Source organism: Streptopelia decaocto, assembly GCF_964273445.1.
Source record: "Streptopelia decaocto genome assembly, chromosome: 24".
In the NCBI taxonomy this organism is placed as follows: Eukaryota; Metazoa; Chordata; class Aves; order Columbiformes; family Columbidae; genus Streptopelia; species Streptopelia decaocto.
The window spans coordinates 609153-624270 of record NC_138679.1 but is presented as its reverse complement, the minus strand read 5'-3'; the positions used below and the strand labels follow the sequence as shown (position 1 = coordinate 624270).

The following is a 15118-nucleotide window of genomic DNA, read 5'->3' as shown; positions in this document are numbered from 1 at the left end:
GGGGGGCGGGGAGCCCCCCGGGCTGTGGTGCTGTGCTGGGGGTGCGCACTGAGCGCCGGTGCCTGCTCGGGTCTGGTTGGTTTAGGGTTGGTTTTTTCCTTATTTTACTTTTCTTAGTTGTTTATTGCTGTGGGACATGCCAGCAGTAGCATTGTGCCAAGGTATCAATAGACTCTAAGTAACCGCAGCAAGGGAGTTATCAGTGATGTTGAATATTGTACTTCTGAGACACTGAGGCGAAAGAACAAAAACAGAATCTCAGGAGCTTAATCCTGGGGGTTTATACGGGTTTATGCTTCTCATCTTTGCTTTTTACACCACGGAACAGATTTGAGAGAACTTGCTGGTACGAATCAGCCTCCCAGAAGAATTTCTTTGGTTGTCCTGTTGCTCATTTGAGTTTTCATGTCTTTCTCTCTGGATTTTATGGTACGCGTTGCCACGATGTTCTGGAGCGGGTTGTGCTGAGGGGGGTGGTCTTGGGACAGTGAAACCTCTCACGGATTATAGAACCAACTGTTTTTATTGCAAGAAAAACATCTACAGCCGGTTCAGTTCTGGTAGCGGTTGTGTGTACACACTGCACAGCCAGCAAGGCACCTGCAGAAACCAAGCTCAGAATAAAGGGTTTACTGTGGACTTAAAATGTGCCACTTTCCTCAAATGGTCCCTTGTCACCAGACAGTTTGAATTCAGTAAAACTCAGTAAAACCAGGTCACATGAAGAACAAGGAGGAGGGAAGCGGGGGAAAGCTATTCTAGACAAAAACTTTAGAGAGGAGATTAAAAAGCTCTCCAAGCCTGAAGCATGTTTTCCTAAATCTCATTGCTGTCACTGTGACACCTGTCATGAGACACAAGGAGGAGAGGCTGTTCTTGATGCCACAGACAGCAGAGACATTTGGAGGTTGTTAATACGCTGTGTTTCCCTGACTGGAACCCCCGATTCTGTCTGAACCCCACAGGCTGTGCCAAGAGCCAGATTAGGTTCCTCAGCCATATCTAGGTCAGTGTGTGCTTTTGTTGTCCTGGCGACAAAATGACCCACTTTATCCTCATTTGTTGGAGCAGTGGTGAGTGACACTGGTGCGTGACTGAGCACAAAGGCAAAGCTGGCAAGCTTTGCAAGAGTTAATTTACTAAAAGGCATTTCAACTGTGCACAATAAATATTTACTACTTTCTGGCTATGTTTGGACTGGGGTACCATCCCCAAAAGAGCAGCACGTGGCCGTTCCACCTCATGCTCAGAGAACACGCTTTTCCGTGTCTCTCTTCCGCGCTGGTCTCATTCCCGATATTCACAGCATGTTGCTATTTCAGTTTGTTTCAATACGTGTTTTTGTATTTGTTCTGTAGAGCTCTTCCCAGAAGAGGTGCTGCTCTTTTCATATCCTGTGGAAACAGAGGTGGTGCTGTACCAGCAGATTCACTCACTCAGAACCACTTTCTGCTTCCCCACTTTCTCACAGGAGACCGTCGTCTATTATTTTTGTGGCCTTTTGCCTTTTTCAGGAGGCTGAACTGAGCATGTCAGAGCAGACCAGTGTCAGCCAGAGCAGACCAGTGTCAGCCAGAGCAGACCAGTATCAGCCAGAGCAGCTGCTGTGGTTTTTCTGTTTCTCTCATGAAATGAGATTTAAGAGGCTGATGTATATCCTTGTCTGTACTCCCTCTGTATCCCTCTAGCATACAGAGGAATAATTAAAGAAAAAATTAGTAATCTGGGTCTGTGGGCTCCTTTTGCAGACAATACTTGATTAATCTCTGCAATCATCTAGCCAAATAAGAAGAGATTAACCGACATCCTAATCTATCATAAATCAAAAAGGCAGGGAGATGACCTGTCTTACCTTAAGAGACAAACATTACAGAGAGCCTGCATTAGGGTTTAGCCTACATTAGTCTAAATCTAATATTAAGCCCACATTAGAACTAATGGATTTTTAGACTGTACTTCAAGTCACTGCAACCTGTGATGTGCTGTATGCATCTCACACTGCATATACCCGTCATTATTACTGATTGCACCAGTCCGCGTCACTAACGAATCAAAGAACCTTAGCTCAAGCAGTGGTTGCAGTGGGACCAGAAGCCCTCAGCCAGCAGGTTTTTGTTTGGAAAGTCGAGATCTGCCAGCTCAATGGAGAAGCACGAGGGGCCGGGAGAATTGGAAAAGCAGCAGCTTGCCTTCCACAGGAATGCAGCACGTGTTATGGTTTCTGGTGAGCTTTCTGTAATTTGCAGATCAAAACCAAACAAAATCAAGCAAGCAAATCTTTTTCAGGGACATTCTGGATTTCCTCAGGCTATAAAAATGTTCAAGCCTCTAAATGTATCAGACCTGTTTTCCTGCATTCCGCATCTATAGCCTACCTGTACCCTGAAGCTAAGAGGAAATCACTATCTCATGCTAGTTATTCCTAAAAGGTTCCATTCGCAAGCTTTCTAAAACAATTCCTCCCCAAATTCTCTTTTGGAACATAGAGGACGCAAATAAGGGTCAAGACAGAAAATGTTACACGTGGTACTTTTTCTAGGGGTAGTGTGTGAATGATGCAAATGCACAAGTGTAAAAGAGAGACCAAAGTTATTCGTAAGTGTTGATCTTGGCACCGCCGCCATCTCCTTTTTGTCAGAAATGTCACCACAGGTGGAGCGAGTGGCAGCTGCGAGTCGCGGTGGCAGCAGTGGCCGCGTGGGCTCCGGTGTGACACCGGCTGTCTGTTCCGTGAGCCGTCAGCCCGCACCAGCCCGCTCATGGGCTGCTGGTTAAATCCTTAGCTGGGAGGTGAATTTGTGAGCTTTCTAGAAGATATTCTAGATGTATATTCTGATTTCTCACTATTTTGGGAAAGAACTAAAATACCTTAAGAGAAAAACCTTCGCTACAGCTAAAAGCTGGGTGTGTGAGTCGTAGGAACAGCCATGCTACACCAGCCGGACCTGCCGTATAATCCTCGGTCTCGTGTCTTACCGGAACCAGTTGGTTCCTTTGAAGAACAGCACAAGAACTGTAAAGCACACAGTTATAGCTAAGGGCCCAAATAAAGATGTGCTGCTGCATAAAGCTGTAATTTTTAATGCTTCTGTGTGTCCTATGTGCTATTTGGGCTGACACCATCAGCACTGATCTACTGCTTCAGATTTTGAAGCGCCCTCCAGCCATGAAATAGGCTGCAGGAAGAGGCACCAGGCGTTTGGCAGCTTCGTCACCTGGCAGGTGTTGAAAGGAACAACTTCTCTTGCTCAGGAGGTGGCCGTAACATCCCTCTTTCTCTTCTGGGTCCTTCCACTTGGCTGGATTCTATAATTTGGTTACTCTTCAGACAAAATGTGGAAGAATGCACATACTGTCATTAATAATAAAAGGAAAAGGGGAAACAAGAACCCTGGTTGCTCTGGGTTGGTGCTCGGGTATATTGGCTTTGCCCTTTCTCACATAAGCTCTTCAGTATAGAAATTCTTTCCTTTGGCCTCCCATTTTTCTTCATTTACTGTGAAGAATTATTAATGTTTTCTGTAAAATTATCCCATGGGTTTGTTCCTTCTCTTCAAACACAGTAGAGCTGTAGAGCTTTCCCTGTCTGTGAAGCTGATCTGCAGTGATAAAAAGCTGCAGGCCCTGGGTTGGTCGCTCGGTGTAACAGAAAAGGGAAACCTGTCAGTCACCAAGAACGCTGAGGCCAGCAACTCAACACTTTGCTTTTTCCATCAGGCAACCAGGGCCTCTTGGAGGATTAAACCTAGTGCTAAATTTAGCCACGTCTCACTAGAGTTGGTATCAGGAGTTATCAGATCAGAACATCTTTGGAGGGAATGACGTCTGTCCCGGGGAAGTCTAAGCCCTGGTTTGCTTCTCTCCTGCCCTGTGCCGAGCGGGCTGTTCTGCAGAGCCAGCACAGCCTGGGACGCTTGGGACAGCCGAGGATTTCTCAAAGCACTTGAAATATCTCCTTCATCAACCAGCCTGCTCGTTTGTTGTTCCATCCAGGTCCTGAGCAAAGCGGATCACTAGCACTGAAATGGATGGCATGGGAGAGGAGAACGGTTAAACCACTCCATCCCCCTGGGAAATGCCCAGCTACCGTTCCCATTCGGGACGGAGCAGAGTCTCGAGGAGTAAGTGTGTGTCCAGGTAAATCAGGGCTTTGTAGAAGCAGGTCTGTAGAACCCTGTGTCCCTGCAGCAACAGTTCAAATTCGCTGCTTTTGAAAGATCCATCTGTGCTCCTTGGGATGAAGGACGCGTGTCTGGAACGGGACCAAAGACTCCCAGCGCTGAGCCATGGAAATTCAAGACAGGTTCCCTATCTCTCGCTATGAAAGGCTTCTCTAAATGAAACTTTATGGCTGTTGTCTTCTCAGTACTAATCCATTCCAGATAAGGTACTTGGAAGGTGAACAGAGCTTTAATTTTAACATACCTTGGAATATTTGTACCTTTTACCACGTTATTTCCATTAGAACATGCTCAGACATACTCGGAGGACATAACAAAGTTTGAGCTCTCTCTTCAGTTAGAATCCTTTTGTCATCAGGTCAAGGAGACTTTGAACCGATTAAGGAGTGTTTGGTTTCTGACACCGGTGAGAGTAAAAGAAACACACGGATTGTGCCAGGGGAAATCAGAGTCACTTCACAATTTTTATTTGTTGATGGTTTTATAAAACAAAACTCCCCTTGAATCAGACATCCCATAAACCATTTTTACTTGTGCATGCAAGTGATACATCAGGTTTCAGTAGACCAGTAGCTGCAAAACCAGACAGCTGAACTGCCAGGCAGAGTTCCTGTTGTCTACTGAAGGGAAGGGAAACTCACAGAATTAAGGCACTGTCAAAACCCAAACCCACAAATCATCTCACCTTTTGTACTGACTTTCACCTGGTTTTAGACAGGATTTTTAAAATTTATTTTTAATTAACCATCAAGTTCCATTTTGGATAGGGACACACACAGAAATAGAAACGCTTTTCTGAACTCTTCCTATTTATACTCCCGGCTGCAAGGTGACAGCAGCAAACCTCAGTGCTGGGGATGCCAATACGCTGCTTAACTGGAAGCCCAGTGCTCCCTCCCCATTTTCAGCGCAGTGATGCCAGCCCTTGGATGATGGCACTTTGAATAACAAAATCGGCTATAGGAACAGCTTCCAACTAGTCTAAAAGCCAGTACTCACTAAGCACAACACGACTGAACTGCCAGACTCCTCCCTGAGCCACGCGAGGCATTTCAGACGCTTCACTCGCCGGGCACAACCTGCTTTCCCAGACCAGGAGTTTGGCCGAAAGGGACCTACAGAGGATGATCAGCACCTTCAGCTGCTGTGCTTTTATCAGTCCTTTAATATAGTTTTAATGGGCTGGTGTGAAATCCACTTCTTTATCCTTGCATCTTAATTTGAGAATGTAGGAAACGTTCCCTCCTGCATCGCGTGTGCTGTCGCACACCAAAATCAGCTTCACGCGCAAACCAGCGCCTGGCTGTGGCTGGCGACCATGCTGAGAACTATCCAATTCTCTACAGAAAGATGCAAAGTTTAAAAAAACCCAATTTCACGTCCACTAATTAGGTGCCTTAGCAATTACAAATAAATAGTAATAAATACTTATTTACACTCACACACCCTTCTTCTATCCCACAAGATTACAAACAAACCAGAACCATGCTCTTCCCTAGTTAAATACGATGGGGTTGGAGGTGGGACACGCAACTGGTAACAACGTGCAGCGACGCTACACAACAGTTCAGAATAATAACAGCACCAGCACGGGGAGCATTTCACAGCTTCAAAGCTCTTGCAAACACAGACTTAGGCAAGAAAGCGACAATGTTCTATCCATTAAGAATCAGAGGGAATTTAGGTGAGAGAGTTTGGCTAGGACACCAGAATCAATGTCCTTATTGCATATAAAATGTCACATTAACTGCAGATGCGGCAGATGTGGGAGCTGGGAAAAATTAGATCAGGCTCGCATGTTTCCTTGAGTATGAAATACAATTTCCACATGGATCGTGTCTAAACAGTTTGTTATTTGGGTAGACGTCAAAAAGGTCAATGAAATCTCAAAGAAACTCAGGAGCTGCAGGAGCACAAACCGTTACCCACATTGATAAATAAACGCATTGCAAGATTTTGCATCCATTGAAAATGCTGCATCATGATTGCAGACAGCTTGGGAACTGGCACCCAGTTATCACCCTGGCACACATGTACAAATCCCTGAAAACATGATCAGAACAGAGACAGAGAGCAAGCGGCAAGCAGCGCACAGAGAGCGCAGTGGCATTCAGGGACCCGCCTGGCAGCGTCCTGGCGTCCACCTCTCCTCTGGAGTCTGAGAGAAGGACTGGAGGATAAAGGAGGTCACGGCTGGCTTTGAGACTCAGCTCTGGAAGAATATTCTTGGCCTATTTACTCTGTAGTTACTTTTTTATTCAGCTTTTTTTGCTTTCCGTTTCCTCGTGCCTTCATTTAGCTCCTCTTTTGACTTTGCCGGAGGAGGCGGAGGGTGGGAAACCTCATGGGAGGCCCCGTGCTCATCGTGGTGGTGACTCGTGTGTCCACTGGAAACAGAGCCGAAGAAAACCGGGCAAACGAAGCCCTCCACGGGAGCAAAAGGTGAGGCGTGAGAGTGGGTTGCCGTCATGAAAACCTGCCATGCAACAGCGAATACTGCAAGTTAAAGATCACATACACCAGCCGTGAAACACTAACTAGTCAGGAACATTCCACTTACCCCAGGGACAAGTCCCTATTGCTACAAGACTCAGGGCTGTATCACAAGGATCTCTGGCCATACTGCCTATGCGATGGAGAACCTAGTCTGTAATTTCCTGAGCAGACCTTCAATTGTGGCTTGGGAAGGTGAACACCCCACTTTAATCCTGTACCCTCTCTCTGGTTCTGCAGATTTGTTAGCAGCGAGCCTGCTGTAAACTTACCTTGCAAATGATCATGAACATGGTGAAAAAGAAGATGAGGTTGGCTTCAGAGATAGGGAGCCAGTGAGTTTGTTGCAGAGTGAAGAGGATTGTGCCATACAGACTAGCCTTTGTGGGGCTGGAAGAGAAATAAAGAGCTTTTCTAGGAGGTTTGCATCGTTTGAATGGTTCTGTAAATTCCATTCTTGGTCTGACAAGAGAGTTTACAGGCTACCTACTTACAAGGACATATGAAGAATTTCATTTGTTTCTGGCTTCCAGACCCCACGCAGCAGTTGCTCCAAGTTAGACATCAAGGCAACACCAGAACCTGTGAAACAGGGCAAGCGAACAGTTCCCCTCCGTTTTGTTTGAGGGAACAAAAGGTTCATGACATTCTTCCCAAATTTAAAAGAAGTTTGCCTAAAACAACAGAGCAGGGCAAACGCTTTGTAGACTCTCTATAAAGCATTTCCTGGTGCAGGGGAAGAGCATTTGCCTCTGGTCCATTTACTGATGCTCAAATGCCCAAACAAAAGCCAAAGCAAAACTGTCTGGGCTGGTTCAACACTGATAGAAAATCCCTAAAAAGATACAGGCGAGGCCATAGACAGGACACAGGAGAAAGGATAAAGAATTCCTGAATTCCACCCCCATATCTGATAGTGCCTCCGGTTCTTCGTGCCTCTATTAAAGTTAGATGCTGACTCAACTGACAACCATTCTGCAAGTCTGACTAAATACCTGTGTTGTAGGAACCCTGATTGATGGCAGCCAGCTGACCACAGCACTGAGCAGCCTGGCTGGGATGTGGCCACCCCGACCTTCACCCCGTCCCTCCCACGGCCGGGTCCTCCCTGCCGCGCTGCGAAGAGCTCGCGATTCACCTTTGACCCAGCCGGTCGCCATCATAACGAACCACCCGTGGTGGTACCGGTGGTGAGCGTGGTGCACCCCAGCTGCAATTTTGCGAACTCTGACCACCTCCTTCATGGCCACAAAGACGAGCTTCACGGGCAGAAAGCTCACGCACTTGTAGAAGAGGTTCATGGGGCAGAAGAATATCAAATACCTGAAACACAAACCACACAGAGTTTAACGGATCTGCGACATATCGAGAGGATTAGGAGTACTGTGGCGTTGGCCTGAGTTATGTTGGGGAGAAGGAAGCGCTCGTTCTGTCATGCAAAAGCACATACAACCCAAACACACCGAGGAACTTAAACCTGGAGTAACTGCGGTTCATTTGTGCACATTTCACTAACACGAGGAAGAAAATGCCCCCAAATCTTGAGCGTGTGCCGCTCCTGCTATACGTGGGATCGGTGCAGTGAACGCTGCTTCTGCGGTTTGGCCACGGTTCAGCTGCAGCCGCTATGAATAGAAACACCCGGTGACCGGACCGGGCCCAGCACGTATCATCAAACACAGGACAACTGGTCAGGGAAACTGGAAACTAGATCTAGGAATACGAAAGCCTCCAAACGACCTCACCCCACCTTTTCTTTCCCCAGGTAACGCGTGTCACACAGACAGAATACTTCACAGCAGATGGTTTTGTGCACAGCCAGCGGCACCGTGTGCTTCATCAATCGGGTGAAATGCAGAGACTCACCAGACCGCCGTGGCCAGGACGACACTGGAGTTATTACTGAAGTAATCAATAGGTGACTCTCCGAGCAGCAGATCAGCGAGTATGTAACTTCCGAAGCAGTGGAGCATAGCGCAGAGCCAGGAGGCAAAGGGGCTCTTACGAGACATCTCCACGGCTCCTGTGAAGCGAATTCTAAATGAGGAGACGGATTCGGCAAATGAGCAGAAACTCCAAGACGCTCTAAGAGGCTTGTGGTGCATGTTCTCCAGCAAAATAAGTCAAAGAAAAGTGCGTGTAAAACAAAAAGTGTACCCTGTGGAGCCTGAATGAGAACAGACATTGCCCAATGTGTGTGTGCTCTCAGCCTGCAGGCCCCCGTAAGCTTCACAAGTTTGTGACTTGGTTAAGAGTTTCTCTCTTGTATTTGCTGCTGTTTCCTGCAACTGGAAGCAACAATTTTTCCCTTGAAATCAATATCTTTTTTACAGTCTGAAAACAAAATGCATACTAGTGCCATTCTCTCCACTGCTTCAACCTAGGTGCCCTCTAGAATTCATGAACAAGCTGTTCAGCTCTTTCATTCATAAGATAACCTGTAAAAATAGAACAGGAATTCTTAACCTTTATTAGAAAGAGGAGGATTCGAGGGTTCTTCCCTGCTCCTGTGCTAGTTTGGAAATGCCCTCTGAAGATAAAACTAGACATTAAACCAGTGTTACTGTTTGGTAATACGTTATGGTCCTTCCCACAGCCTCCTATTGCCTTTCTGTAATTCCTCGAGCCATCCTCATCCACCTCTGTACTTCTTCAAGGAAGTCCCTCAGGAACATCAATTCTCTAAGATTGTTTCATCACCTTAAACTGCTCCAGAGTCCCTTGTGCAGCGTTCCAGGTACCGAACTGTTCAGTGACCACTAACAGGCAGTGAAAAGAGGGAGCGCTAAAACGTTATGTCAGCCGTGCTAACAGCGGCCTTACCTTAAACAGCAATATGTGAATCAGCATTTGCCGAAACTCCGACTGCTCAGCCTCTCCGTGCTCAAAGACATTTGAACCAGCCGAAAGCCCCGTGGGGGCGAGACAGCTGCAGCAGCCCCACACGAGCCCGCTCCTACAGGGACCCCAAGTTTAGCCTGAGGTTTAAATTTAGCACCACTTGTTTTTCTTTGGCTCCGCAGCCATGCGGTCTCCAGGAGGACACGGGACGGGACTGTCCTGACCCCGATTCCCGCAGCGGAGGACTCGAGTGCAAACACACCCAGCCCTCTCCAGCCCGGTGGATTACGGGGCTCACGTGCTTTCCAAAGCTATTTTCATGAGGGTGGCCTGTTAACCGTTCAGGACCTCGCGCTGGGAGCAGCTGTAAGCGATCGGGCCTCGGAAACCCTGCACGCCTGTTTAGCTGGAGTTTCAGCACCCAGAGTGTAGATGGTAGAGCGCCGAGATCTCACAACGGGAGGATTTTAAATCCATTCCAAAGTGGGGCTTGGTTTTCTGTTGGGTAATTTTTTTTCTCCTCAGCCATCGGGCATTCAAAGCGGAGCAGGGAAAGTACACACACTACCAAAAATAAATAGGGAAGATGGCATTTGGAAAAGCCCGAGGCACGGCCGGGCTGCGGCGGCGCAGAGCGCGAGAGCCAAGCTGCACGTCTATCGATCTTCACGCAATAACCCAAGAGAGCAAACAAAGCAACAGCTGTTGGGGCGCCTGGGAACAGGTGACAGCGCGGTCCCGAGGGTGGGAACGAGCGGGTTTCCTGACAGCCCTCTGTGTACCAGCGGGAGGGGAGCGTGGCCACTGACAGCCCTCTGTGTACCAGCGGGAGGGGAGCGTGGCCACTGACAGCCCTCTGTGTACCAGCGGGAGGGGAGCATGGCCACTGACAGCCCTCTGTGTACCAGCGGGAGGGGAGCACGGCCACTGACAGCCCTCTGTGTACCAGCGGGAGGGGAGCGTGGCCACTGACAGCCCTCTGTGTACCAGCGGGAGGGGAGCACGGCCACTGACAGCCCTCTGTGTACCAGCGGGAGGGGAGTGTGGCCACACAGGCAGAAACGCGGACAGCTGGCCGGGAATGTAACGCTGGGTCCTGGGACAGCAGCGAAGAGGCGACTGCACTTCAGTACTAAAGCGTGGTTGGAATCTAATCTTAAATAAAATGCAACAATAATTTTCAAGATCAGAGCGACCAGTTCTTGGGGTTTCTTTCTGCTTTATATTTAGACAAATATGTCAGATCCTCCCACAAAGCGCCGCAGCGTTGAACCCGAACCGGCCCCGCTGGGGACAGGGCGGCCAGGACGCGAAATCACGGGTTTGTGCCCCAAACGCCGGGCAGAGCGCTCCCGCTCCCGCTCGGTCCCGCTCCCGCTCCCGCTCCCGCTCGGCCCCGCTCCCGCTCGGTCCCGCTCCCGCTCCCGCTCCCGCTCGGTCCCGCTCCCGCTCCCGCTCGGTCCCGCTCCCGCTCCCGCTCCCGCTCCCGCTCGGTCCCGCTCCCGCTCCCGCTCCCGCTCCCGCTCGGCCCCGCTCCCGCTCCCACTCCCGCTCCCGCCCGGCCGCGGCCCGCGCACGGACCCTCGGCGGCGCTGCCGCTCCGGGCCCGCCCCGGCCCCACTGCCGGCGCGCGGCCGCACTCACCCGGCTCGTACTTGAGGTAGAGGACGGACACGATGAAATAGGCCGTGTCGAACAGCGGGAACACGGGCAGCGCGGCGAAGGCAGCCGCCAGCTCCCCGAGCTGCAGCGCGGCCGCCGCCTCCATGGTGCGCGGCGGGGCAGCCCGCCCGCGCTCGGCCGCGGGGGCTGTGGCAGCGGCGGGGGCGGGGCCGGCGCTCCCCGGGGGGCGGGGCCGCTCCCGTCTCCTGCGCGACGCGGTCCGGCCGCGGGGCCGCCCCCGGGGAGCGCAGCGCCCGCCCCTTCCGCTTCCGCCGCCGTTTCCGCCGCCATGATCGGGGACCTGCTGCTCTGCGGGTACCGGGGCCGGGCCCGGGGCCGGGCCGGCGCGGCCTCTCGGCGCCTCACGGTGCCTCACGGTGCCTCACGGTGTCTCTGTTTCTCTCTCCCCAGGACGCTGCTGCTCAACGCCGGCGCCGTCCTGAACTTCAGGCTGTGAGTGACGGGGGAGGAGGCGCCGGTTGGGGGAACGGGCACCCTCCGTGATACCGACCCGCCTCTCGTTATCCCGCAGGAGGAGGAGGGACACGGAGGGGTTCGGCGAGGAGTCCCGGGAGCCCAGCACCGGTAACGGGGACCCGCGCCTCGCCCCCCCTGCTCTGCTAAATACACCAGGAATGGGCGTTTCTGAAGAAAAACCTCTACCAAAGCATTTTTTCAAGGCACCAGAGTCCAAGTTTAACCCCGCTTTGTGTGGTTCTGAAGGACTCTGCCTGGAGCCCATAAATTGCAGCGTAAAGTCCGGCTCCGTGCCGATTGCGCCCAGGACGCCGAGCTCGGCGTGGCTGCCGAGGGGCGCGTGGGGGACCGGGACGGGCGTTGGGAACATGGGGACCGGGACGGGCGTTGGGAACATGGGAACCGGGACGGGCGTTGGGAACATGGGGACCGGGACGGGCGTTGGGGACCGGGACGGGCGTTGGGGACCGGGACGGGCGTTGGGGACCGGGACGGGCGTTGGGGACCGGGACGGGCGTTGGGAACCGGGACGGGCGTTGGGAACCGGGACGGGCGTTGGGGACCGGGACGGGCGTTGGGGACCGGGACGGGCGTTGGGGACCGGGACGGGCGTTGGGGACCGGGACGGGCGTTGGGGACCGGGACGGGCGTTGGGGACGCGGGACGGGCGTTGGGGACCGGGACGGGCGTTGGGGACCGGGACGGGCGTTGGGGACCGGGACGGGCGTTGGGGACCGGGACGGGCGTTGGGAACCGGGACGGGCGTTGGGAACCGGGACGGGCGTTGGGGACGCGGGACGGGCGTTGGGGACCGGGACGGGCGTTGGGGACCGGGACGGGCGTTGGGGACCGGGACGGGCGTTGGGGACCGGGACGGGCGTTGGGAACCGGGACGGGCGTTGGGGACGCGGGACGGGCGTTGGGGACCGGGACGGGCGTTGGGGACCGGGACGGGCGTTGGGGACCGGGACGGGCGTTGGGGACCGGGACGGGCGTTGGGGACCGGGACGGGCGTTGGGGACGCGGGACGGGCGTTGGGGACCGGGACGGGCGTTGGGAACCGGGACGGGCGTTGGGGACGCGGGACGGGCGTTGGGAATGCGGGACAGGCGTTGGGGATGCGGGGCGCATCCGGTGCCGCCGGAGCGGGGGCTGGGCCGGGGCCGCGCACTCGCCGCCCGGCGCTCTCCGTAAAGCGCGGCGCGGGCCGTCCTCCCTCTGAACAGCGCGACCGCTGTTATCACGTATCACTTCTCCAGCCGCGCGCCATTCCGGCGACGCCCTGAACACGGTGTGCTTGGTTAAAACCCCAACTGCCAGCTTTTTATTGCCCGACCTTTCCTGTGTGTCTTTTCCTGAGTTGCTTCCGTTTTTCAGCAGAGTTTAAAACGTGACTTGTCACCGCATTGGGTATTTTTCACCTCAAGGACTCTTTTGGTTTGTAGGTGACAACATCAGAGAGTTCCTGCTGAGTCTCCGGTATTTTCGGATCTTCATTGCCTTGTGGAACGTCTTCATGATGTTCTGCATGATCGTGTAAGTGACACCTGCAGCACCTTGTCGTTTGTTTATGGGAAGCCATACACATTGGGTTTTTCTTGCACATATATTTCTTTTCATATCTCTTTCCCACTCTATTAACTCATAATTCCTTTTCATTCCACTGGTTTATTTTAATCTTCAAAGAGACCTTGGTTGAGCCCAGAGTTCTTTGCTAACGTGCACACCCGTAGTGCCTGAAAACCTTATTTGCCAGCGTGTAAGTCACGTAGGTTTAGAGACAGCGCTCCTGGGGGTTGCTTCGGTAAAACGTCATTTGGGGCAGCGTTTCAGTGTCACCGGGGGGATGTTTTTCACCCCACAGAATGGAATCAGCCTTGAGAATAGTCTGTGAAACAGTCTGGCGGGGCTGGGCTCTCACTGCTGGAGCTCTGGGGTCTGATATACGGGGGGCAAAACCGCTGGCCAGATGTGCTGAGCTGCAGGGGCATCGGCGGCACTGGGGACAGCTGGGCCCCCTTCCCATCTGCTTTTCTTTCTGTTGCACCCACTAGGTTGTTTGGATCCTGAGAGTCATCCGCAAATACATCTGTGAACTCGGAAAAGACTTTTGGCTGGAACCTCCATTTTCTATAAGGTCAAAGATTCTAACGCGTTCAAAATGCAGCCCCGGGATGGTGGCACCAGCTCCTCCCGCACTCATCGGGACACGCTCGTCCTGGGCCCGTCGTGTAACGACTCGGTGCACGTTGGTTCTCGCTGCCGGGGGATCGAGCCTTTATGCCCTGAGCCAAAAATCTTCCAAGTTAAACCATTTGATCTTTACTGAAATAAAGAGAAGTTCGGTGGGTTTGCGGGGCCGGGGCAGCGCTGGGGCGCAGGGAAGTGCAGCGCCATGGGAGCGCGGCCCGGCCGCCGGTCCCTCCCGCCCGCGCCGCTGCTGCCACCGCTGCCCAGGGCACCTGCACATCACACCTTCGTTCTCGTTTTTGTGAAGCTGAGCAAAGTCTTGGTGTAACTTCTCACTGTTCTGTTGTGGTGGAGAAGTGGAAAAGGATGCTTAAGAAAAATTGGATTCTCATCTTCTCAGTTTTTCCAACAAAATGGTTTTTTAAATTTTTTTTTTTTTTATTCACTATTTTGAATAGGAACAATAATTCTGTAAGCCGATCCTAAGGACTGGCTTTGGAATAATCCTGGATTTGGCTGAATAAAGTTGTTCTATTTAAGGGTAAAATGTATATTTGATGTTGTGTTTGTGCTGCTACAAGAGAACTTGACTCAGTGTTGATGTGTTTTGAGACACTTTACGAGTCTCCTCCTCTGGTTCTGCGTTATTCGTTTGGCCTGTTCGAGCGGGAGCTTTTCCTGCAGCCCCCGGGTGGTTTCGGGTGAACGCCGCGGGTTCGGCCGCAGGAGGCGCCTCGCTGGGACGGTTATTGCACCGCTGCTGTTGTACCAGGTACATACAATACAGAATACAATTTATAACACAAAAATGGGTTTGTATTCTAAGCTTCTGAAAACCTGAACTTGCTCTTTTCATGGTGCTGTCTCGAGTCAGGAGACACGTGCGAAGGTCGGCGCGTCGCAGAGGCCACCGGCCCCGTCTGTCCCGGCGCTTTCCAGAGAACAGCAGGAAGTTGGTACTTGTGAAAATAACGCAAATACCAAGTTCTACCGCTTGGCAAAAAACTTGTTATAATTTTTTCCGGAGCGTGTTGAACTTCTCGCCGCTTTAAGGTCCGTGTTCCAGCTCCTGGGTGCACTGAGGCGCTGGGGCTGCGGCGCTGCGGGCCGGGCGGCGGCGTGTGGCGCCATTCACCCGCGGAGCCGCCCGGCCCCGCCCCCGGCCGGGACACCCGGAGCGCGGGGGGACGCGGGTTGTCCGGGTTGTCCCGGTTGTCCCGGGTTGTCCCGGTTGTGCCGGGTTGTCCCGGGTTGTCCCGGTTGTGCCGGGTTGT

General features: G+C 52.4%; 2 protein-coding genes across 4 annotated transcripts; one reads left to right on the top strand and one right to left on the bottom strand.

Annotated features, from left to right (window-relative positions):
• Nucleotides 1-4626: 4626 nt before the first annotated feature.
• TMEM38A (transmembrane protein 38A) lies at nucleotides 4627-11482 on the bottom strand. Of its 2 annotated transcripts, none has more exons than XM_082072126.1 (6): nucleotides 11171-11482; nucleotides 8541-8697; nucleotides 7813-7997; nucleotides 7169-7256; nucleotides 6947-7064; nucleotides 4627-6657 (listed from the first exon to the last, which is right to left on the bottom strand). In XM_082072126.1, exons 1-6 carry the CDS (start codon nucleotides 11466-11468, stop codon nucleotides 6436-6438), a joined length of 1068 nt encoding a protein of 355 aa, XP_081928252.1. In that variant the 5' UTR covers nucleotides 11469-11482; the 3' UTR covers nucleotides 4627-6435. The 2 variants fall into 2 exon arrangements, with proteins under 2 accessions (XP_081928252.1, XP_081928253.1); XM_082072127.1 differs by having other exon boundaries at nucleotides 11160-11336.
• On the top strand, nucleotides 11428-14395 carry SMIM7 (small integral membrane protein 7; the record flags this gene model as incomplete). 2 transcript variants are annotated; one of them, XM_082072128.1, is made up of 5 exons in its annotated part: nucleotides 11430-11492; nucleotides 11589-11630; nucleotides 11710-11762; nucleotides 13100-13190; nucleotides 13709-14395. In XM_082072128.1, exons 1-5 carry the CDS (start codon nucleotides 11467-11469, stop codon nucleotides 13722-13724), a joined length of 228 nt encoding a protein of 75 aa, XP_081928254.1. In that variant the 5' UTR covers nucleotides 11430-11466. The 2 variants fall into 2 exon arrangements, with proteins under 2 accessions (XP_081928255.1, XP_081928254.1); XM_082072129.1 differs by lacking the exon at nucleotides 13709-14395 and having other exon boundaries at nucleotides 11428-11492; nucleotides 13100-13194.
• Nucleotides 14396-15118: the final 723 nt, after the last annotated feature.

What these genes read in the sequence shown, in the direction of transcription:
- TMEM38A (XM_082072126.1), bottom strand. Translation starts at nt 11,468, where the DNA reads ATGGCGGCGGAAACGGCGGCGGAAGCGGAAGGGGCGGGCGCTGCGCTC. An exon ending in GTCCTGGCCACGGCGGTCTG is followed by an intron (nt 7,998 to 8,540) that starts GTGAGTCTCTGC and finishes TTTGTGTTTCAG; the next exon opens with GTATTTGATATTCTTCTGCC. An exon ending in GGCGACCGGCTGGGTCAAAG is followed by an intron (nt 7,257 to 7,812) that starts GTGAATCGCGAG and finishes CCTGTTTCACAG; the next exon opens with GTTCTGGTGTTGCCTTGATG.